This window comes from Canis aureus, chromosome 5 (genome assembly GCF_053574225.1).
Source record: "Canis aureus isolate CA01 chromosome 5, VMU_Caureus_v.1.0, whole genome shotgun sequence".
NCBI lineage: Eukaryota > Metazoa > Chordata > Mammalia > Carnivora > Canidae > Canis > Canis aureus.
In genome coordinates this window covers 10,784,056-10,808,329 of record NC_135615.1, presented here as the reverse complement: position 1 = coordinate 10,808,329, position 24,274 = coordinate 10,784,056, and the positions used below count along the sequence as shown (strand labels likewise).

The 24,274-nt window shown below is 36.0% G+C and overlaps 1 protein-coding gene across 19 annotated transcripts in view; it reads left to right on the top strand.

The window, feature by feature from the left end:
* The window catches only part of MLLT10 (MLLT10 histone lysine methyltransferase DOT1L cofactor), a 248,150-nt gene that overhangs the window by 119,885 nt on the left and 103,991 nt on the right, over nt 1-24,274 (top strand). For 18 of the 19 annotated variants that reach the window (XR_013379311.1, XM_077896851.1, XM_077896852.1 and 15 more), the window contains 3 exons: nt 8,111-8,214; nt 9,692-9,785; nt 11,647-11,742. Coding sequence is in view for 18 of the 19 variants with exons in the window: in XM_077896851.1 (XP_077752977.1) it covers nt 8,111-8,214; nt 9,692-9,785; nt 11,647-11,742 (294 nt within the window). In the remaining variant the exon portion in view is untranslated. The remainder of the gene's footprint in view (nt 1-8,110; nt 8,215-9,691; nt 9,786-11,646; nt 11,743-24,274) is intronic. The other variant, XM_077896853.1, reaches the window with a different exon arrangement.

Below are 24,274 nucleotides of genomic sequence, written 5' to 3'. Positions count from 1 at the left end.
ATATCAGGCTCTCTGCATGGAGTTTGCTTCTCCCTTTGCTTATGTCTCTGCCTCTCTCTCTGTCTCTCATGAGTAAATAAATAAAATCTTTAATAAATTTATAAAATAAAAATTTAATAAATAAATAAAATAAAATAATTTATTTTAGAGGTCATAAGTAGGAGGGGCAGAAGGAGAGAGAATCTCAAGCAGACTCCATGCTGAGCATGGAGCCTGATGTGGGGTTTGATCTTACGACCCTGAGATCAAAAGCAAAGCCAGGACAAAGAGTCAGGCACTTAACTGACTGTGCCACCAGGCTCCTCCTCAGTTTTACTTTCAAAAACAGTAGATACTATATGGAACCTTTTTTTTTTTTTTTTTTTTTTAGTTTAGCTTATTAATTTCTGCCTTTTGATTGGAGTATATTCACATTAAATGGTATTATTAATATGGTTGGATTTATGCCTGCTATTCTACTTCTTAAAATTTTAATTTATTTGAGAAAGAGTTACAGCAGGGGGAGAGTCAGAGGGACAAGCAGACTCTTACTGAGCAGGGTGCCCATCGTGGCGGGGGGTGTGGGGGCTCAATCCCAGGACCCTGAGATCATGATGTGAACTGAAGTAAGACGCTTAACTGACTGAGCCACCCAGGTGTCCCCTGACATTTACTTTTTGTTTGCATTGTCTTATGACTACTTATGAGAGCAGTCTACATAAGTAGTCTTATGACTACTGTTACCTCTCTTTTCCTCTTAGAGTACCCTTTCTCAAGTGGATATTTTCTTGTGTACCCTTTCATTCCTTCATCATTTTTAAATTATACTCTTGGGTCCTTTTCTTTTTTAATATTTTATTTAGTTCCAATGAGTGAGGGGAGGGGCAGGGGAAGAGGGAGATAGAGAAAATCCTAAGCCGACTCTATGCTGAGTGGGGAGCCTGAAGTAGGGCTCAAACTCAACCTAATATCATGACCCAGGCTGAGGTCAGGAGTTGATGCCTAACTGAGCCACCCAGGCACCCTCAGTTATTTTCTTAGTGGTTGCTCTAGGCTTGTGATGTTTACCTTATTGGAATCTATTTAACTTCAGTTAAGTTAGGAAATTCATTCCCAAATGTCTCCATCCCCTTCTCCCTTTTCATGCTGTTATTATTGAAAACATTATGTGTGTGTGTGTATATATATATATATATTATAAACTCAACAATATATTGTAAAAATTATTGCTCTATTTAATCTTAAGTCTTCTAAAGCTAAGAGGAGGAAACCACAAATATATTTACACAGCTTGTTTGTGTGTGTGCAGGTATTCGTAGTTACCATTTGTGTTTCTCTTCGTTTCTTCCTATGGCTTCAAGTTACCATCTTGTGTTACTGCCTAAGTCCCAATATAGCTTTAGTCGCATCCTCTTTCATTGTGTTTTCATTGTCAAAAATATTACATCTCTGCATGTTATAGTTGCAGCAATACAACTTATGGACATTGTTTTATGCTATTGCCGTTTATCTATCTGTCTATCTGTCTATCTAAAGAGCAGGAGCAGGATGGAGGGGCAGAGGGAGAGGGAGAAGCAGTCTCCCTGCTGAGCATAGCACCCAATATGGGGCCCAATCCCAAGACCCTGGGATCATGACCTGAGCCAAAGGCAGATGCTTGACTGAGCCACCCAGTTGCCCCAGTGCTATTGCCTTTTAAATGAAGAGAAGAATGAGAAAGAAATACCAATCATGCTGTCTTTTACTAAAATTTCCTGTATAATTCCCTTTGTCAGAGATATTTTACATGTGATTTTTAATTGGCCTGTTACATTTTTTTAAAGATTTGCTTTATTGAGATAAAACTGTGGAACTTCTTGTGTGTGTATGTGTGTCTATCGCAATTATTTTTTCATGTCACTTGATTTTAGCCCAAATAATTTCCTTTAGTATTTCTTGTTAGTTGGGGTTGGAGCAACAAAGTATCTTAGTTTTTGGTTTTTTTCCCTAGGATTAAAAAAAATTATTTTAGAGAGAGAGAGTGCAAGCAGGGAGAAAGGCAGAGGGGGAAAGAGAGGGACAAGCAGACTCTGTGCTGAGTGCAGAGAATGATGTGTAGCTCTATTTCATGACCCTGAGATCATGACCTGAACCAACACCAAGAGTCAGTGAGTAGGCTGCTTAACTGACTAAGCCACTGAGAAGCTCCAAAAGTATCTTAGTTTTTGTTTGGGAACATCTTTATTGCATCTTTATTTCTGCAACATAGCTTTGGTGAATATAGGATTCTTGGTTGATAGTTTTGTGTTTTAAGCATTTTGAATATTTTAAATGCCTCTACTGCCTTCTGTTCTCCATTATTTCTGTTGAGACCTCAGATATTAATTTTATTGTAGTTTCTATGTTTGTGATGAGCCATTTTCCTTTCCTTTCCTTTCCTTTCCTTTCCTTTCCTTTCCTTTCCTTTCCTTTCCTTTCCTTTCCTTTCCTTTCCTTTCCTTTCCTTTCCTTTCCTTTCCTCTCCCTCTCCCTCTCCCTCTCCCTCTCCCTCTCCCTCTCCCTCTCCCTCTCCCTCTCCCTCTCCCTCTCCCTCTCCCTCTCCCTCTCCCTCTCCCTCTCCCTCTCCCTCTCCCTCTCCCTCTCCTCTTTCTTTTCTTTAAGATTTATTTATTTTAGAGAGGAGGGGAGAATTAGAGTCTAATGCAGCCTCCCCACTGAGTACAGAGCCTGTGGGGCTCAATCTCACAACTGTGAGATCACAACCTGAGTTGAAAGCAAGAGTCGGAATGTTTACTTTTCTAATTTATTTTTATTTTATTTTTTAAAGATTTTATTTATTGATGAGAGACACATAGAGGCAGAGACATAGGCACAGGGAGAAGCAGGCTCTCTTTGGGGGAGCCTGATGCAGCATTTGATCCCAGGACCCTAGGATCATGCTCTGAGCCAAAAGCAGGTGTTCAGCCACTGAACGACCTAGGTATACTATAAGAGTTGGATATTCAATGGATTCTGCCACCCAGGTGCCCCTCGTGTTGCTTTCAAGACTTTGTTTTGTTTGGCTTTCATCATTTTGAGTGTGGGTCTCTTAGTGTTTATGAAACATTTTAGGTTTGTAGATTATTGTTTTTCATCAAATTTGGGAAGTCTTCAGCCATTATTTCTTTAGATACAATTTCTGTCCCTTTCTTTCTTCTCCTGGTTTTCTCATACATAGGTTGGTGTCCTACATTTTTTGGAAATTGTATTTTAGGTAGTGTAACCTCAAGATGTCTCTTCTTTATACTGCATAATCTTTATTGATCTATTTTTTTAAGTTTATTTTTTTTAGGGATGGAGGGGGTGAAGAGGGAGGGGGCGAGAGAGAATCTTAAGCAGACTCCACACCCAGCACAGAGACTAATGTGGGGCTCAGTCTCATGAGCTGAGCTGAAATCAAGTTGGACCTCAACCGACTGAGCCACCCAGGTGTCCCAAGTTTATTTATTTTTAAGTAATCTTTATACCCAGTGTGGGGCTTGAACTCATGATCCTGAGATCAGTTGCTCTCCCAACTGAGTCAGCCAGGTGCCCCTTTATTGATCTGTTTTTAAGTTTCTTGATTCCTATTGCCAACTCAAATCTACTGTTTAGCCCCTCTAGTGAATTTAAACTTTAAAATTTCTACTTTGTTAAAGTCTTTGTCTTTTAAGTCCAACATCTGGGCTCCTCCTCAAAGGTAGTTTCTAATGTCTACTTTTTTTTCCTTGTATATAGGTCACACTGCCCTGTTTCCTTGCATGTCTTACATTTTTTTGTTGAAACTGAATATTATATTTTATTTATTTTTTAAATTTTTATTTATTTATGATAGTCACACAGAGAGAGAGAGAGAGAGAGAGAGAGAGAGAGAGGGGGAGGGAGGGAGAGGCAGAGACATAGGCAGAGGGAGAAGCAGGCTCCATGCACCAGGAGCCCGACATGGGACTCGATCCTGGGTCTCCAGGATCGCGCCCTGGGCCAAAGGCAGTCGCCAAACCGCTGCACCACCCAGGGATCCCGAAACTCAATATTTTAGATAATATAGCCACTCTAGAAAATGATCTTTCCTTCTTTTTGTGGGTCCTATTGTTTGGTCATTTATCTGCTTAATGACTTGGCTGGGCTAATTTTCTCATGTCTCTTTTCCCAACAGCGTATAATTTCAGGTGGCACTGCTAACATGACTTCCTTAAAAAACAGACAGGCCTGACTTTTAGGATTGTCTGTAGGTCAACATAAACCACTTAATGATTCAGTCAGAGATTGTGCTTAAGCCCTTTTAGGTTAGATTTTCACCCTTTTTCATTTAGTATGTGTGTGATTTAGAGATTTTTTGTTTTCTAAGTTTTTATTTATTTGAGAGAGTGGGCATATGGGTGAGCACAAGCAGGGGGAGCCAAAGGCAGAGAGAGAGTGAGAAGCAGGCTTCCTGCTGAGCAGAGATCATAACTTGAGTCAAAGGCAGACACTTAGGTTGAATGAGCTACCCAGGTGCCCCTAAAGATTATTTTCTAAGAAGATGTGAGGTTCTCTTTTAATTGTTCCTAAGAGGGTGCAGTCTTAAGCACGTACACAATCTTTCAGACCATATGTATATGTGTGATTTTATTTTCAAGTCTGGATTTTGAGGAGTTGCCCCTGGGTCACAGTAATTTATTTTTCAGCCAGGTTTTGATCATAGTTTGTACTAGAACCCTCTGAACCTTATTGGCTGATGGATTTGTGTGTGGCTTTGGTGAATGCTTTTAATTAAGCCTTCCCCAAGTCCCACTTTGATTTTTCCCAGTTGAGTGCAACCTAGTTCATGTACATGGCCATCTGAACCCCAGGGATGAGTAGATTCTAGGAGGGCCCTTATTTGTTGTCTTTCTTTCATTCCCTCTTTTAATCTTCAGTCTAGTTTTGCTTGTTTTTACTAGTATCTTGGAGCTACTGGTCCTGTCTTAATTGTTTGCCACCAGAGTGGTTTTTTTTTTTTTTTTTTAAGTTTTATTTATTCATGAGAGAGAGAGAGAGAGAGGGAGGCAGAGACACAGGCAGAGGGAGAAGCAGGCCTCATGTAGGAGCCATATGTGGGACTCAATCCTGGGACTGATCATGCCCTGAGCCGAAGGCAGACGCTCAACCGCTGAGCCACCCGGGTATCCCACCACCAGAGTGTTTTGGACAGTGCCCTTAAACTTCTCCAGGCCTTGTTCCAAATAAAGTTCATCCATTTAGGCAGAGCTGTTGAGCTTTTGTCCCCCCTACCCCCCTTCTGAGAACCTCTACATTACTGCTCTGGAACTGGGGATGGTGACAGCAGTCTGCTACTCTGAAGAGAAAAACACGTACTCCCAACAGGGTGCTAGGAGGAGAGAAGGGTGTAGGAGCCCCTGGTTTTCTCAAATCATTCCCCTACCATTGGGACTTCATTTGACTAGCGAGCTGGGGTAGGGATGCTGTGGCCTCAGAATTCTAGGCCTGTTGTTAGGGTAGGATTTTTATGAGTGAAAGCTAATAGCACTGAGTAGGTTGACAGTCACTAGAGACTAGTTCTTCTAGTAAAGCTATAGCTTTAGACTGAGAGCTGGGGAGAGAGGGAGCCTTCTCAAACCACATCCACCCAGAGGGGAACTTCCATCAGAGCAAGCTGTGTATGTGGTGCGGTGTGATGGGAGCAAATCATGATTCAAATTCCACAGACTCTCACTGTTCTTATTGAAATTTTGTAGGTTTTTTGAATAAATTTTCCACTGTTTGCCTCATGTTTTTAGGATAATTTTCAGACCTTTATTTTTTAAACTGTGAAGTGATTAATTCACTGGGGAGGGGATCCACAGAGTTCTTCTGCATTCCAGAAATCTGAAAGCACTACCTTTTCTTTCTTCTTAATACCATCATAAGTTTTAGTTTTATTGAATGGTCAAATGGTGGTATCTTTTCTTTTTTCTTTTTTCTTTTTTCTTTTTTCATTTATTTATGATAGTCACACACAGAGAGAGAGGCAGAGACATAGGCAGAGGGAGACGCAGGCTCCATGCACCGGGAGCCTGACGTGGGATTCGATCCCAGGTCTCCAGGATCGCGCCCTGGGCCAAAGGCAGGTGCTAAACCGCTGCGCCACCCAGGGATCCCGGTGGTATCTTTTCACTGTCTGCTTTGGAAGTTCCTGAGAGATTCTTTAAAGCATATTTGCATATTTTCCCTGAATTTTGCTATATAAAATGTTACTGTTTCAGTCTTCTGTCTTGTCTTTTTTTTTATTTCATAGAGATTTTATTTTTATTATTATTATTATTATTTTTTAATAAATTTATTTTTTATTGGTGTTCAATTTGCCAACATATAACACCCAGTGCTCATCCTGTCAAGTGTCCCCCTCAGTGCCCATCACCCATTCACCCCCACCCCCCCACCCACCTCCCCTTCCACCACCCCTAGTTCGTTTCCCAGAGTTAGGAGTCTTTATGTTCTGTCTCCCTTTCTGATATTTCCCACACATTTCTTCTCCCTTTCCTTCTATTCCCTTTCACTATTATTTATATTCCCCAAATGAACGAGAACATATAATGTTTGTCCTTCTCCGACTGACTTACTTCACTCAGCATAATACCCTCCAGTTCCATCCATGTTGAAGCAAATGGTGGGTATTTGTCGTTTCTAATGGCTGAGTAATATTCCATTGTATCCATAAACCACATCTTCTTTATCCATTCATCTTTCGATGGACACCGAGGCTTCTTCCACATTTGGCTATTGTTTCTGTCTTTTTTTTTTTTTTCAAATCTTCTTGATCATTTGTAGGTTAAAAAATATATGTTACATTCTTCCATTGTAATTGTTTGGACTTTCTTTTTGTTATTTGAATGGGTAGAGATGCTCTCGTTCAGTGTGTCTCAATTGGTTTGTTTTAACTTGGGATTTTTACTTGTTAGAGATATAAAATAATTTTTTAATTCAAATCACTCTGAATCCTGCATTTAAATTAATTTACCTGACTTGGTACGAGGCTTTTTTGAGAACTGTGTCCTTGTAAAAAAATATTGCTGAATAGTATTATTTGGCACCACAGGACATAGTGGAGGAAATGTCTCTAGGTTTAAAAAATGTGTGTCCTATTGGCTACAATAGGTTAGCTAGGTTATACCGTATTAGTGTTAAGAAGTTGGTTTCTTGGGCAACCTGGGTGGCTCAGCGGTTTAGCACCGCCTTTGGCCCAGGACGTGATCCTGGAGACCCGGAATCAAGTCCAGCGTCAGGTTCCTGGTATGGAGCCTACTTCTCCCTCTGCCTCTGCCTCTCTCTCTCTCTCTCTCTCTGTCTCTCATGAATAAATAAAAATAAAATCTTAAAAAAAAACCACAGAAGTTGGTTTCTTTTTAGAAGTGTATCACCTGATTTTATGTAGGCATTAACTTTTGTATACTCAGCTTCTAGTCTGCTGATAATTGTATTCACTAGACACTGATAATTGTAAAGGTAGTACTATATTAATCAGCAATTTTTACCTGGGAAGAGGGCCACATGTCAGTTAAAGTTGTTGGGAGTGTTCATTGGCCAGTTCCTCCTGGAGACATCTCTGACCTCCTAAGCTACTAAAGTATCTTTTCTCAGACTCAGTATGTCAGGTTAGCAGGCTGAATGACAGCTCATGTGCGATTCTTGTGAACAGTTAAAATGGCCTAAATTTGCTCACATAGGGTCATCCTTCATCTCTTATCTCCTAATCCCTGTGTTTAAACTCCTTAGAGTTTAAACTTACTTAGAGCTTACTTAGAGCAGAAAGGAAAGACAAACCTCTTTTTACACTCTTGTTATAGAAATCAGTTGAATACTGGTGAGGAAGTTTTAAGACCAAGGTATTACAGGCTGTGTTCTGGCCCTTGACCTCTCAGGGCCTATGAAGATTCTTCTTATTGTGTAACATGTTTGAGCCTTTGTGAGATACTACGGGGACTGCTTCCGTGTTCTTGTTTATGTTTTCATGTTTATAAAAATTAGATTACCATCAGAAAAATGAATTTATGTTTTGAAGTAAAGTAGGTTAGATAGTTAACCCAATTTTGACTTCTGAAGGTAATTGTGAAATTCATTCCTGTAAAGCGCTTTAAGGTTTTTGCTTCATTTTATTTATTTTCTCTATCCTAAGACTTGCTACATTTGTGATGAACAAGGAAGAGAAAGCAAAGCAGCCACTGGTGCTTGCATGACCTGTAATAAACATGGATGTCGACAGGCTTTCCATGTGACATGGTAAGTATGTTTCTGTCCTTGTACAGAACTGAAATTCTTTTACTTTGTTCAAGGGAACACTTTGTAAGTTGAAGGTTTAGATACCCAAATATTTACAGTAAATTTTATTGGGATAGTTTCTATGTTTCAATTTTCTTATTTATAATAAAGATGATTCTAATAATTGAATTTACCAGTCAATTTTAAATAGGTGGACTCTGGTTCTTATGTTTTTTTTTTTTTTAGTTGACTTTTGTGTAAAATACTGGGTATTGGTTACCTAATATTTGATTTGTTGTTAGGATTAAAAGAGCTGATAATAGGTAATAATAAAAGAGCTGATAATAGGTTAGTGTAACACCTGAAATATTAGTAAGGATTTAATGAATGATTGTGTTTCTTCACTTTGTGTTTGAAGAGGGTTGGAAAAAGCAATCACTATTATATTCTCAGTATAACAGTGGCTACTTCCTAATAATTACTTCTGTACTTTTTTTGGCATAAAGTTTCAAGAGCAAAAGTTATCTTATAATATTCAACATAATAGACAACAGTTCAAAATTAAAGTTTGGGAATAATCCATGTACTTGTTACTTTCAAGAAATAGTCTGCATCTAGCAGCCAGTATAGGCACATGCTTTATTTCCTGAGCTTTTAGTGTATGGATTAAAGAAGTCCATTTTATGTTACTTTTGGGGAATGGAAAAAATCTTTGATTTTATAAATTCTGTTAATAATTTTTTAAAAGATGAAAGTTCTTTGAGACAGATACTATCTCCCCCAAAAAGATTTTGAAATGTAATTTTGAAATGTTAAAAGTGGAAATTGAAACTGAAGACAAATTGACAAGATGATTGTAAATTTTAGTGCTTTGTGTTTTTTTAAAAAAATGAATATCATAACTTTAGGTTTCAATTCAATTTCTTCCATTGTTTATGACTGGAAAACATAGTTTATGTTTTTCTTATCTGCTGTACAGTGCTGTGATTTGAAGCATTTTCCTTGTAACAGTATGTAATTTGCATCTGTGGGTTCATCCCATCACAAGTCATTTCAGCTCTTCAAAAGCCTGACCTTACTATTTGTACCTCTGATACAGATAGAAAAAGTAAAATGAAGTGTTAATTATGAGGGAGGGAGAGTATCTTAAAGCAATTTAATGTCTATTTGGTGACATAGTACTATATAAGTCTTCATCCTTATTAGAGATGGCTGGGTCAGAAGTTTATTATAAACTATAACTTTAAAAAATATCAATTAAAAGTTGAGGTGACATGTACTTGGTCGCAGTGAGAATAAAGCCTTTCATTTTCTCCTTTTCTCTTAAGAGATGTGTAAGGTTTAATTACAAATCCTACATGCTTAAGTGAATTTTAATTTATATATATTGTAGTTTGAAATTTAACGTGTTTATGTGTATATTTCTATATATACTTATATATATATATTTACACATTTCTATATATATACTTATATATGTATTTGGCTTTATTTTTAGTGCTCAGTTTGCTGGATTACTTTGTGAAGAAGAAGGTAATGGTGCAGATAATGTCCAATACTGTGGCTACTGTAAATACCATTTTAGTAAGCTGGTAAGAATTTATCTTGAACTTAACATTAAAATGATAACACATAGTTTTAAGAGTAGAATTAACCCTGTTTAAAAAAAGGCATAATAGCTACTCCTTTTCGCTTGATTTTTACATGAGATTGTTTGCTTTGCATGTTCTTACTGGGAATTAAAAGATCGAATAAATTTTAAAGATTTTGCTTTGCTTAGGTTCATTTATAAAGGTAAATATTGTAAAATAATTTCTATTAATAGTAGTAAATGTTAGGATACATTTAGTAGACGAAGCACGTATAGAGGACTCTAACCTAATACTGTTTTTTGACATTTGATTATACATTTTGTTATTTTTCTATCACGTGTTTCTCATCTTTTAGCTAATTACTATTTCTTTATTTTCATTTTTATTTACTAGGAGATAGTAAAACTGAAACAAAGCTGTTTTGTAACTTCTTGGTTGACGATCTTGAGAACAATGTATTTGAATACAACTTTGGAATTATTTTAGATTTTTGCCTATGTTGAATGGATGATTGAGTTGGTAAAATTTGATTACGTGTTTCATATATTGTGTCCATATATTGTTCCTTTGAAGGATCAATATTAAATGTCCTAAGTGTCTATTTTTTAGTCTTTAATGGTAACAACTCGACATGTACACAGAGTTTAAGTCTTTTTTGTTTAGTGTCTTTCTTTTCCTCTTATTACCTTTCCTTTGTGAGTAGGGCTAATTTTTTCTTTCTTTCTTTTAAATAAATGATATATAATTAGGGGCCCCTTTCTCATGAAAGCAGCTCGACTATTCTGGTTCATGCATATTAAAATACTTAAGGTTATATAAATATATTGTTTGATATTAAAGACTTTGATTAGTGTAAGGGCTGACAAAGAATATTGAAGTCTTTTAAGAGAAATTTTGAGATAGTAAAATTGAAAATTTTACTTTCTAGATGTAAAAAGTATATTGGAATCTTAATTTTCTAAATGGAAGATAATAAAGATAAAATCTAGAAATAATGAAAATGGATTTTGAGTTTGTGTAAATAGGATTTTCTCACTGCTACATATTGACATATTATCCCATTTGCTAGTTAGGAAAAGTCTAATAATTTAATAAGATTGTATAAGCTCTACATTTGCATGGAATTTGAGTATCTTTCATTCTCATTTTTATCTAATTTAAACTGGTTATGGTACCACCAAGTTTTAAACACTTCAAATAACTCTCACTGGCATCCTTTATTTATGATCTTGTGTAAGTATTTCAAATAGAAATGTGCAATACTTTTAGAAATGCTTTGAAAAATGCATGGGTCTAATGCTGACATTTCCTTTAATTTTTTTCTTAATGAACTGCAGAGATGAGTTTTTAGAAAACTATGCCTTAAAAGAAAATATGAGATTAAAAGGCTTCTTGCTTTTCCTAATGTGGCAGAAGTAACTCTTCAAATATTTTCTTTTCTTTTCTTGTAGTCTTGGCATCCTTCCTCAGTATGGCATTCTCTATTTTGGTTGAAACTCCTTTTTTAAAGAAGACCGTGAAAATGATAGTTGATTTCTTTAAGAGATGGTTTTGTGATAAAGTGACAAATAAGCTACTGCCTATTTGAAAATGTAGCCTATTTTCACACATTTTAATGAATGTACAAAAATATGGCATTAATGTTAAATTTAAGTTTAGATTTTCTTTTATAATGAATGCAATAGACAATATATGGATGGTGTCTGAACTAGATTATATAGTTTGAAGTAGTGAGAGTTTTTTTTTTACTTCAATAGACATTTTAAAATATTATACACTTGAATTGGTTAAGCCTAACAAAAGGTTATTTAAAAACTTTTTATATACATATATATGTATGTATATATATTTTCTTTTTTAGAAAAAGAGCAAACGGGGATCTAATAGGTCATATGATCAAAGTTTAAGTGATTCTTCCTCTCACTCTCAGGATAAACATCATGAGAAAGAGAAAAAAGTAAGTGGATTTGTTGTTGCTCTATATGTAGCACATCTACTTAATAGTTTTTTTTTTCCTTTTTTAGATAAAATTAAGTTCTTGATAGCTGAATGGAGACATTGAAATACTGAAAATTTTTGACTAATTGAGAGTATAAAGTCAAAGAGTAGATCTAAAATAATGCCATATTTGTGAGTATGTATGTACCTATTTCAGCTGAAAATTTGAAATAGAACTTGACTGAAATCGTGAGAGATTTTTTGCATGTGTCACTGTGGTCATCCTGTGAAATCTTCAGGTGACTTCAGTAATAGTTTGTGGCTATAGATTATTAACGGATTATTTCACATGTAAGGAAAAATCGCATCAGCCTTTTCACTTTATAATGGAACAGTTTTGAAATTCTATATATTCTTGATTGTTTTTCCACCTAGTGGTGCTAATAATGTTTTTTTTTCTTCTTTTAATGGCCAAATATCATACCATTTGTTTGAGAATGTTTTGTCTTTTAATAAAGCACTAAATGCTTGCCTAATACTAATCTGTCTTCTTCTGACTTAACCTGTTTTCCACTTACATTTTTATTTAAAGGTTATGAGTAACTTTTAGTGAATGAATAATAAGTACTGTAGAATCATTCATACTTCGTATCGAACATAGAAACATATTGAATATAGGAAAAGGATAACACTATGAATTGTTTTTAAGAAACTAAGGATAAAAAAGACCTCTTCAATTAGAAAATAATATTACTCTTAAACAGTTGTTATAAACTAGTTTGGAACATTTTCATGTTTATAAATACTTAGGATTTGGGAATAGATTTGGTTTGAATTTCTGTGCCCTTTTTTTGGGGGTAAACATTTTAAAAGCTTAAAATTTTGATTTTGAAATTAAATTCCAAATTGTGAGTGAAATAATAATTACAACTTTATATTCACCTTTAGAATATTTGTTAGGTTATATATATGCTTTTGAGATCTTAGGCAGCAAGTATACATATTTATGTCTTTAATGAGGTGGTTTTGTGATAGTGACAATTACAGAGTTCTGTCTGTTTGGATTGCTGATGGGAAAAGGGCAGATTGTGTAATTAGCAGTTTTACTAAGAAGCACTGTGATATTTTATGTAACCTTTGGATTCATGAATGAGGGATACAGGTACGAATTCACTGATGATATTCTTCTCTTAAGCCATTTCATGAACGTTACCTTATTTAAAGAAGTGTTTATGATATGATCATATTTATCTTCATACATGCCCTGTCATATTTTTAATGGACAGTTATTAAATGTAGTATAGTGTTCAGTAAATACAATGCTATTGATTACATTTATTGATTTTTTTTTTCTCTAGGAATGAGAGTTTTCATTTTAGGTGTTTATTGCAGTTGTTGAATATTAGATAAAAACATTGTGTTTAGTCAAACCCGTTTAACTATAAATTTTAGCAGTTAATATTTTCATTAGTATGTCAATAAACACTATTTACATTTTTCTTTTGCATATATAAGTTTAATATAATTTGATTTTGTTGTCAAACTTAAAATCCATTTGTACATTTTGTTTGGTAACCGTTTTTCTGATCATTTATAAAGGCTGTGAGGTAAATGTATAAATTTATTATTTATTATTGTTAGATTTGTTTGCTTGCCTTGGGAATATTTGGGAAGTGATTTTTTTTTTGTTATGGTATAAGTGATAATATAGATGAAAAGATCAGGTGTTATGGACTATCATTCTTTCCATCCCTCTTTACCTGTTTTAAGATTTTAACATCTAGTAGGTTTGTCTCAGATACGCTTATCAAATTATAAAACGTTGCACTGAAGCACAGCACTCACAATTCATTCAGACTTTAGAATTTGAAAATACTATATATTGCAAGCTAAGTTTTGATGGTATTGTTCATAAAATAAGTTGGAGTCACTCTCCCTCTGAATTTTTTTATCTACCTTCATACTGGCAGATATTTTAAAATATAAGTAAGTGACGATAAAGAATATTTCATACTAAATAGTATGCTTATTTAAAAAATGAAATAAATGATTTATGTTAGCTTTTTATTTATGAGAAAATGAAAAAATACATAGGTTTTGCTTTTCAGAGCATTTCTGTGTGACCCAAGATATATTATTAATACTGGTTAGATATTGGGCAGCCTGGGTGGCTCAGCAGTTTAGTGCCGTATTCAGCCCAGGGTGTGATCCTGGAGACCTGGGATCAAGTCCCACGTCAGGCTCCCTGCATGGAGCCTGCTTCTCCCTCTGTCTGTGTCTGTGCCCCCCCCCCCCCTTCTCTGTGTGTCTCATGAATAAATAAATAAAATCTTTTAAAAAATACTGGTTAGATATTAACTGGGAAATCCCAGCAAGGAGAGAGAGGAAAATTTAATAGTGAGATACAACTTTTTTTTTTTTTAAAGATTTATTTATTTATTTATTTATTTATTTATTTATTTATTTATTTATGATAGACCTAGAGAGAGAGACAGAGAGGCAGAGACACAGGCAGAGGGAGAAGCAGGCTCCACGCAGGGAGCCCGACGACTTGATCCCGGGACTCCAGGATCGTGCCCTGGGCCAAAGGCAAGCGCCAAACGGCTGAGCCACCCAGGGATCCCCTGAGATACGACTTTGAATAAAGGACAGTTGCCATGAAAATTGAAAAATTGGCATGTATATATTTTTAAAGGAATCAAAGTACATGTTTGAAATGAATTGAAGCTATATAGAGGAAAGGTTTAATTCATTAATTTGTATCATTAGGTATTGTTTAAGAAGAATATCTTCTAAGACTATTAATGTTCATTGTAAAATAGAATTTTCTTTTAAGCCTAGTATCTTTGTGTTATAGAAGCACTGCCACGGAGTGAGATGTGGGCCAGGGTTAGGAAATGCAGAGACATATCAGACATGGCAATATGTGGTTGTAATTGGGATGTTCTCAGCTTCAGAAAGGATTTTTTCTGAAGGCTAATTTGTAGGTCTTTATTTAGAAATCAGTGGTTATTTATTACATTGAGATAATCTGCTACCAGTTCAGTTGATCTTCAGACACATCCTCCTCCCACTCATAATGTTAACTAATCCATAATGTATTAAAAGTATAGTACTATACTTCTAATACTTTACAGCAAAGTTCCCATTAGTGACAGTATTATGTAGAAATGCATTCATTTCCAAGTAGGTTTGCCAGAAAACTGTCCCCTACTGTAGCTAGAGGGATTTATCTCCCTCTGTGTTCCCCACCCCCTTACTTGCTCTTGATTTTTTTTTCTGTTACTAATAAATGGCAATAGATAAAGGAGCTCTTACCAGTATAAATAATGTTAGTCGATGTTGGATGGGTGTTTGTGGGAGGGAAGTTTTTCAGTCGGTGTTTTGTGAACTTCAGGGATTGACTGGACTTCCTTTTGTTTAGGAGTACTCATCTTTTTGAAGAGAACTGGGCTACTTTTGTGGCCCTCAGGGGAGTAAAACTCTCATTTCGCAGAGTTGTCATTACTTCTTTGTATCTTTTTAAAATTTTTCAGCATTGAGGGTTACCTGTCATCCCCTTCCGTTTTTTGCATACTTTCCTTTTGGAAATCTTCTGCTCAAGTTAAAGCTTTAAGCTTCTACGTGTGCAAAGAGTTAAGAGAGGGCAGGGCTTTCCAGGAACAGCAGTTTAGGATGCCTGGGATGCGTGTTTGTTGGGGCTGAGGAGTGTCCGGAGACTACTTAGTTAAAAGGGGGCCAATTTCTAAGGAATTTTTTAAAGTGGTGCCAGTTTTGATTCTTCATCCTGAGGTGTTGGGCAGCCAGCCAGAAAGATTAGGGTTTTTTTTTTAACTTTTGATTTTGTAATAATTTTAGATTTTGAGAGAATTTGAAAAATACTATACTTTATTTCTCTATAGTACTCACCTAAATTTTTAAAATGTTGACAATTTAAGCTTGTCCTCCCTCCCCTTCCCCTTTTTGCTCCCCACTTTCTCACTCTCTGTATAATCTTTTTCTGAATTATTAGAGAATGAATTAGAAACGTAATACCAATTTAGCCTGAGTGTACTACTTTAATGTGTAGTTTTAATAAAAAAAAAATGAAATTTCCTACATGATTATAGTACAATGATCAAAATTAGTAAATTAACATTTTTCACAGAGCTGTTAGTTAATCTGCAGATCATATTCAAATTTCACTCAATATTCTCCATACTGAAGAGGGAAACTTTTTCTAGTCCAGAATCTAGGCCAGGATCACACACTCCATTTAGTTGTCCTGTCTCTTCAGTTTTTCAGTCTATTCGTTCTGGAATATTTCCTCATTCTTGCCTTGTCTTTAAAGACATTGATGTCTCTGAAGCCTTGTTTTAGGTTCTTGGGAGACATTGACTTGATTTTTTTTTTTTTTTTTTTAAAAGGATTCATTTATTTCCTTGAGAGAGCATGCATGCTTGGGGAGGAGCAGAGGGAAAGGATCTCAAGCCGACTCTCTGCTGAGTGTGGAACCTAAAGTAGGGCTGGATCCTAAGACCCTGAGATCAGGACTTGAGTTGAGAGTTGAATGCTTATCTGACTGAGCCACTCAGATACCCCTGCCTTCATCTTAACAATGGATTTTACAATCACAACCTTGTTTCACTCTTCTTGGAATGGTTTTCTGATAGTGGCCTAGGTTTTGTCTTTGTCTGGAAGCCATTCCTTAGTTTTATATTTGCTTTTTGTAGAGTGTATGAATTTTCAGAACCAGCAAGTAGCCTTTCCTAATTTAGTTTATACTCTGGTATTTTTTTTTTAAGTAAAAAATCAGATTGCATTTTCAACATACTACCTAAAAAATTGCCTTAGTGAAGTCATCCAATTCATTAAATACACTTTCTATTTTTTGTGTTACCATAGGCAACAATGTTGCTAAACTACTAGCTTCTATATAACAAGGACCCCTTTTCTGCTAATTTTCAATTAAATTTCTTTCATTTTCTTTTATGCTTTAGATAGCAGCCTCCTGAAAGTTTACAAGGTTTCTAGTAATAGTATCTGCAGTGTTATTATTAGGCTTCCATTCATAATCTGAAAGTCCTTCTACCTTTTGTCCATTGCTTAATTCCATGCAACTTCCACATTTTTAGTTTTTTTATTATGGTAGCATCCCACTCCATGTAAGAAATTCTGAATCATTTACCTTTTGCAGCATAGCAAATTTTCCTAGTTTAGTGCCTTAATTAAAATAAACATTTATTGTCTCAGTTTCTGTGGGTCCAGAATTTGGACTTCATGTATTTCTAGCTCAGGGTCTCTCATCTGATTATGGTCCAGGTTTTGGCAGGAATACAGTCAATTGAAGATGATTGTGAGATGGAAGATGTTCTTCCACGATGGCTTATTCACAGGCTAGCATGTTGGTTCTGGGTGAGTAAGATCCTCATTTTCTAGCTGCATGGATTTTTCCATAGGGCTGAGTAAGTATCCTTATGACATGGTACCAAGCTTTTCCCAGAATGAGTGATCCAAGATAGGGCAAGGTGAAAGCTGCAGCTTTTTTGTGACCTATCCCTTATGTTATACATTATCTTTTTTTCCTTATTGCATTGCTTTTTTAAAAAACATTTTTTGGTGGTTAAAATATATATAAAATATCATTTTCCATTTTTAACCACTCTTAAGACATTCATTTTTGCAGTATTCTGTTGGTTACACAGAATAACCTGTTCAGTGTAGTTGGATATTACCTGGGGGAGTAAAGATCATGGGAAACTCTTGGAAGCTGGCTACCACACCCTGAGAATTGGGTAGATACCCTGTTTCCTATTAAATTTTCACCCACAGGTTTTAGCATTTATTGATGATTCTCCCTGAAATAGTGTTTGACAAAAGTGATTTTCCATAATTCATTCTACATCCATTAGTTGGCATTCTGCTGTAAATTAGAGCTTCCCTTCCTTTTTCACTTTCTTTGTCAGTAATGGGGAAGAGAAGATTCTATAGAGGAAATCAGAAGTAGCCATAGATACATGAGGAAAATTAAGAGAGATCTAATAGGTTTTGGAATCCAGGAGAAGTGACTATTTCAAAAAAGTTAGTGCTCAGCAATTAGATTGCGTACAAAAGATCAACTACTACAAGGCACAATATATGTTCTTTGGATTTAATGCTAAAGAAGTTGAGAAGGAGTCTCAGTGTCATGGTCAGAGGAGAAGCTTATTGAAGTTGGTAAATGAGTACGGTAGGTATGAGGAAATGTAAATAGTGAGAGTATTTAGCTCTTCAAAGAACCTTGGTTGTCAAGAAAAGGGGAGAAATAGGGCAATAAGTGGAGGAATATATGATATTAAGACGTAGTAGACCATAAGAAAAAATACTGTGTCTTCCTCTGTTGTTGGAGGGAGAAGGAAAGAGGCATCTAGGTGAATAACTTGGTCACTGGGATAACGAAGCAGAGAAAATAGGTATGGACAGGATCCTCAGGGAGATATTGCTAGGCAGATTGGATATGAAGATAAGGAAAAGGAAACCATTTGTTTTCACTAGTGTTTAAAGTAGTGGATCATGAGAACCAAGGTTGGGTAATGGATGTAAATGAAACTGAGAAACAAGGTCATATAGATTTGGACAAAATGTTAGAGCAAGGGCCTGGAAGACTGAGTGATGTTCAAGAATAAGTAAGAGTATGAATCAACTGCAAGGTGTGGAAAAAGTGTAGATACTAGTGGTTCAGTATTTCACTAGACTGTTCTGGCTTCAGCTGTTGTGAGACAAATCTCCATGGGTCTCAGATTTGTACATCTCTTGTGAATAGAGGCCTTGACTGCTTTTCTTCCAGATTATCTTTTCAAAGTTGTTTATGTAATTAACAGCATTGGAAAAATGGAGGCAGCATCATTAAGAGGAAAGGGCAGATTTGCTCACAGCCATGAAAAATACAGAGATAATATCTCTTTCTGGGATAATTGACAGCAGATCTGCTTACTATTTGGAATAGGTTCCCTAAGCCCAACAAGGTTCCTCTCCTGTAATACAACCTACCATGTGTGCAAGTGTCATTTGGCCTTTTTCAAGTTATCCTGTCAGAATTGGGGCCTGGGAGACTGATGGAAATGCTGATGTTCTGGCAACTGCTGTTGCTGTAAGTAATAAAGCCCTTTGTGTACAACGCAGGAGTCTTGTGTCTTCTTCCAGCATCCTTGAAACTAGCAGGCTAACTTTTTAGATTGCAGGTATACTAGACCCTTCATAATTTTTGGTACAAGATATATTTATAGGCATATTGATGAAGAGGGATTTTAAGTGAAAACCATTGGAATTAGGATTTTTGGGGATTGGGAGATTTGTCCATTTAGGATTAGCCTTAGTTTGGTAACACACCCATTCTTGTGGTCAGGGCTTTGGGGATAGATACTATAGTTGAAGGTCTTAGTAAGATCACATAGAGTAGGGAAGAATTACCTAAAGAAAAATAATGGGCAGACAAAAACAAGAGATATCTATTAGTAAATGACAGAGCCAGGATTCAAGACCAAGTATGCCTGATTCCAAAGTTCATGGATTATTTTTCATATGTCTTTCTGACTTTTACTTGGAGGCTTAATAATCACATTTCTTTAAAAGTTAGATAAATCAGATATATTACAAAATTTAACTTTTGTATTGTACAAATGGTGAAGTTTTTGCATATTCTAAAAGAATAATACAAAGATCTTTAAATGAATCTTCTTTTTCCTTTTTCTTATGAATCTTATACAGTGTTCCTGGATGTTCTTATTAAGCAGGTGAATGAGGGCGCCTGGCTGGCTCAGTTAGCAGAGCATGTGTCAGGGTTGTGAGTTCGAGCCTCACATTGGGCATGGAGCCTACTTTTAAATATAAAATATTTTTAAAATGTATTAGACTGGTGAATGTTTGAGAGAAGAGATTTTACGAAGAGCTTGTACTTAGAAGGGATAGATATGTCGTCAAAGAGGATGAAAAGTGAAAGTTACAAGTTGGTGTGAATAACCTTTTTGAAATTTTTCTTGAATTCAGATGTTGAAGACAAGAATTAATATAGTGTGCATCAGTTAAATGGCCTGTCCATGAAAGAAATTTTATGACTAATTGAATTGGCTGAGGGCTAAGTTCTTTAGTCTATAGTTATCATTTTTTGTAAGGTTAAGATTGCACAAAGTATTAAGACTCAAATACTTTTTAAGATTTTATTTATTTATTCATGAGATATACAGAGAGAGAGAGAGACAGAGACACACAGGCAGAGGGCTTCATGCTGGGAGCCCGACGTGGGGCTCGATCCCGGATCTCCAGGATTAGGCCCTGGGCTGAAGGTGGCGCTAAACCGCTAAGCCACCCCGGCTGCCCAAAACTCAAATACTTAAATGCATTTAGATGTTTAGAATTATATTCCAGCTATCTAAAACCCTAGCAATATGGAAATTAAGTATGTTATTAGAATATTATATATATTTTGATATAGATAATATATATTAAACTAATTTCCTTTTTCATGGATGAAGAAATAAGGACATGAATGTTTAATTGATATTGATAAATGTTTATGAAACATTCACTGAATTGAAGACACCATGTTTATTTCCTAGGAAAACAAATTAAAAATCTAGAGAGTCGCATTAACGTTAAACAATTTGTCCAAAGTTACGTATTTGGGAGCATAACAGTGAGAAAACCTAGTTTGTATTTTTAAACTTTTGTATTCATTTGGTTTTTCTTTTATATATTTCAGTATGTAGCTACAAGCAGTGAAAGTGTTATCAGTAAATAGGTAGAAGTTTCTGAAAAGCTGTTTACTGTATTTCATCTAATTTGATTTGCCACTGATGTATACATACCAATAAGAATGAAAAAAGGGGGATCCCTGGGTGACGCAGCGGTTTGGCGCCTGCCTTTGGCCCAGGGCACGGTCCTGGATATCCGGGATCGAATCCCACGTCAGGCTCCCGGTGCATGGAGCCTGCTTCTCCCTTTGCCTGTGTCTCTGCCTCTCTCTCTCTCACTGTGTGCCTATCATAAATAAATAAAAGTTAAAAAAAAATAAAAAAAAATTAAAAAAAAAAGGATGAAAAAAGGATGCCAAGTAAACTGTGACATAGGATCATTGTAATATATGCATCTATTTTACAGATTTAAATAAGTTACTTAGAATCTGTTCCACATGGCATGTCAGAGAGCTTGAGGTTCATGTTCTTTTCCCTTAATAAGTATTAGCTATATACTTGATAAATACTTGAAAGTTTATATATAGAGAGTTATCATATATATATTTCCATATATGTATGGTTGTCATTTTTTATACTTATAGTAGCTAATGTTTAGAAATGATAAAATAGTTAATAATAGATGAAAAGTTATGACCTAACTCTGGAATGGGATATGTTGTGCCTCAGTTTTCTCCTTGGATCTCGGTGATACTAGTATTAAATCTCATAAGGTGTTTGTAAAAATTGAGTTCATACATGACTTTGTACTTCTTAAAATGCTAATTGAAAATCTGGTTCCAGACAACTCAGTAGTATCTTAGGTCCTAATATTATTATTACTTTTAAAATCATGATTTAAAAGTATTTTTTTTAAATTTTTTTATTTATTTATGATAGGCACACAGTGAGAGAGACAGGCAGAGCACAGGCAGAGGAAGAAGCAGGCTCCATGCACCGGGAGCCTGACGTGGGATTCGATCCTGGGTCTCCAGGATCGCGCCCTGGGCCAAAGGCAGGCGCTAAACCGCTGTGCCACCCAGGGATCCCTAAAATCATGATTTAAAGCACAAATGGGTGAATGGGTTTTTAATATAAATAAAAGATACAGTATACAAAAGTGTATGCTTTAAATTTTTTTATGAGAAATATAATTTTGCTTAAGGATTTTTTTAAAGACTTTATTTGAGACAGAGAGAGAGAGAGAGAGAGAGAGAGAGACAGACAGACAGACAGGCAGAGGGAGAAGCAGGCTCTGTGTGGGGAGCCTGACGTGAGACTTGACCCCGGGTCTCCAGGATCATGCCCTGGGCTGAAGGCAGCGCTAAACCGCTAAGCCACTGGGCTGCCCTGCTTAAAGATTTTACTTATGAAAGGCTGAAGAAAATTCAGCAGGGTGTTAACAATTATGGCTATACCATATTTAGCCTTTTTAAAAAACTGTATTTTCTACATATTTTAAAAATATTTTTACCTTTCTATTTAAAAATATTTTCAGGGGGACCTGGGTGGCTCAATTGGCTGTGTCCAAATCTTGATTTTGGCTCAGGTCATGATTTCAGAGTCCTGGGATCAAGCCCTGCAATGGGCTATGTGCTCAGCAGGGAGTCTGCTTGAGGGCTATCTCTCTCTCTCTCCTTTTCCCTCTGTTCCTTCCCCCCACCTTGCTGAGGCTCGCTTGCTCTCTCTCTCTCTCTCTCTCAAATAAAAATAGATGAATCTTTAAAAAAATAAAAGATTTTAATATTACAGGAAATTTGAATGGGTAGTACAATGAATAACTACATAGGCTTAACCTAGATTCAAGAGTTGTTGACATTTTACCACATCTGATTTCTCTTCATGTTTATACATCTACATAAAATACAGAGACATTAAAAAAGAGCTATAATACATCCATTTGAGAATTAATTGCTCACATTGAGACACTTTATCTCTAAATAGGAATATCTTCTAAGAACATTCTTCTATATTGCTGCAATGTAATTGTCTTACTTAGGAAATAGAATATTAATATATGAAATCATGTACTATATTAATCATTAATAGCATTAGTCATAATATAGTTTGATATTAATATAATTAGCCATAATATATAATACATAAGATTAATATATAACATTAACATAACATTATGTAAACATTTTACTTAGGAAATGTGACTACTGTCTAACACACAGTCTATATCCAAATATCTCCTTTTGTCCCAATAATGTCCTTTAATAGCTGATTTGAAAAATAATTGATCCACAATTCAGTGAAGTATCAAATACTGCATTAGGTATTTTTCTTTAATATTTTTTTTTTAAATATTTATTTATTTATGATCGAGAGAGAGAGAGAGAGAGAGAGAGAGAGGCAGAGGAGGAGGGAGAAGCAGGCTCCAAGCACCGGGAGCCCGACGCGGGACTCTATCCCGGGACTCCAGGATCGCGCCCTGGGCCAAAGGCAAGCGCCAAACCGCTGAGCCACCCAGGGATCCCCCTTTAATCTTCTTTAATCTAAAACAGTCTATAGGCTTTTCTACCTTTCACGACATTGACATTTTTGAAGAGTCCAGACCAATTGGTTTACAAATGTTCCTCTCCTGGGATTTGTATTATTTATTTAAACCTCCTGAATAGATCCATGTTAAACATATTTGGTAGAATTACCACATAAGTGGTTACTGTTCACAGTGCATCATATCCTTAAAAAAGAAAAAAAGGATCGTTGTGTCACGTCCTTTTAGTGGGGATGGTATTTAGAAACCAAATCTATTTTGGAGTGGGTCCCTATTTTACCATGGACCCCTGCCTAGACGGTTAATTTGAGATGTTATATCAGTCCTTCTTCCCATTAGGCCTTTTGCATGTATCTAGTATTGGCAAGTGTAAAACCCTTCTTTGTTTCAGATGCTCTTTTCAAGTTGGCCTCTAGTGCTTTCCAGTAGAGACTGTTGATAATTTGTGGGTTTACTTGTTGCTTCCTTCACTCCTCACAAATACTGTTACCATACAGTCTTGTGGTGTTTTGTCCCAACCTGCTTGTATTTCAGGGTTCTTGGCAATATTTTGAACATGTGGTTTGTTGTAAATATTATTCCATAGGTTTTGGTTTTCCTGTTTAAGTTGTTTCTCTTTATGTAGGGATTCAGAGAGGCTCATGGGGGGCTTGACCCCAGGATCCTGGGATCATGCATGACCTGAGCCGAAGGCAGATGCTTAATCAACCGAACCACCCAGGCACCCCTTTTATTTGGTTTCTTACTTCAGTTAATCATTTACTTCATCATGAAGTGTATTACTCAAATATGAGAATCAAATGGGCACTAATAAGTTTTAGATCAACCAATAATAGATACGGAATTACTTTGTACCAAGTCTTTCATGTAATAGGTAGACTGGAAAACTGTGCTGAAATATTATGAATGTAATACTAGTTTATCCTTAATTGAGAGTTCTTATGATCTGCCTCGTGTCTGCCCATTATGGTTGCTTGCCAGTTTTCCTCCTTTCATGTTTAGTAGAGGTCAATGTCTCTGTAACAGTTCTCTGAAGAAGGTTGGAACCTTTGTCCACCAATGACAAATCTATATTGATAATCTTACTATTACAACTGGATGGAACTGAGGCCAACTTCCAGATTGTGAAGGAGGTCCTCCTACCTGGAGAAGGGTTATTAGCAACCACCAGGACATCATTTGGATAGCTATATTTGAATGTATTTCCCAGTTCTCAGCTTGGAACCATCTCAAGTCCTTCTCCTTATAAAACAATAAAATGGAGGACCATTTATTTACTGCCTGATTGACCATACAGTGTATTTAATATGTTTGTTACCGGGATCCCTGGGTGGTGCAGCGGTTTGGTGCCTGCCTTTGGC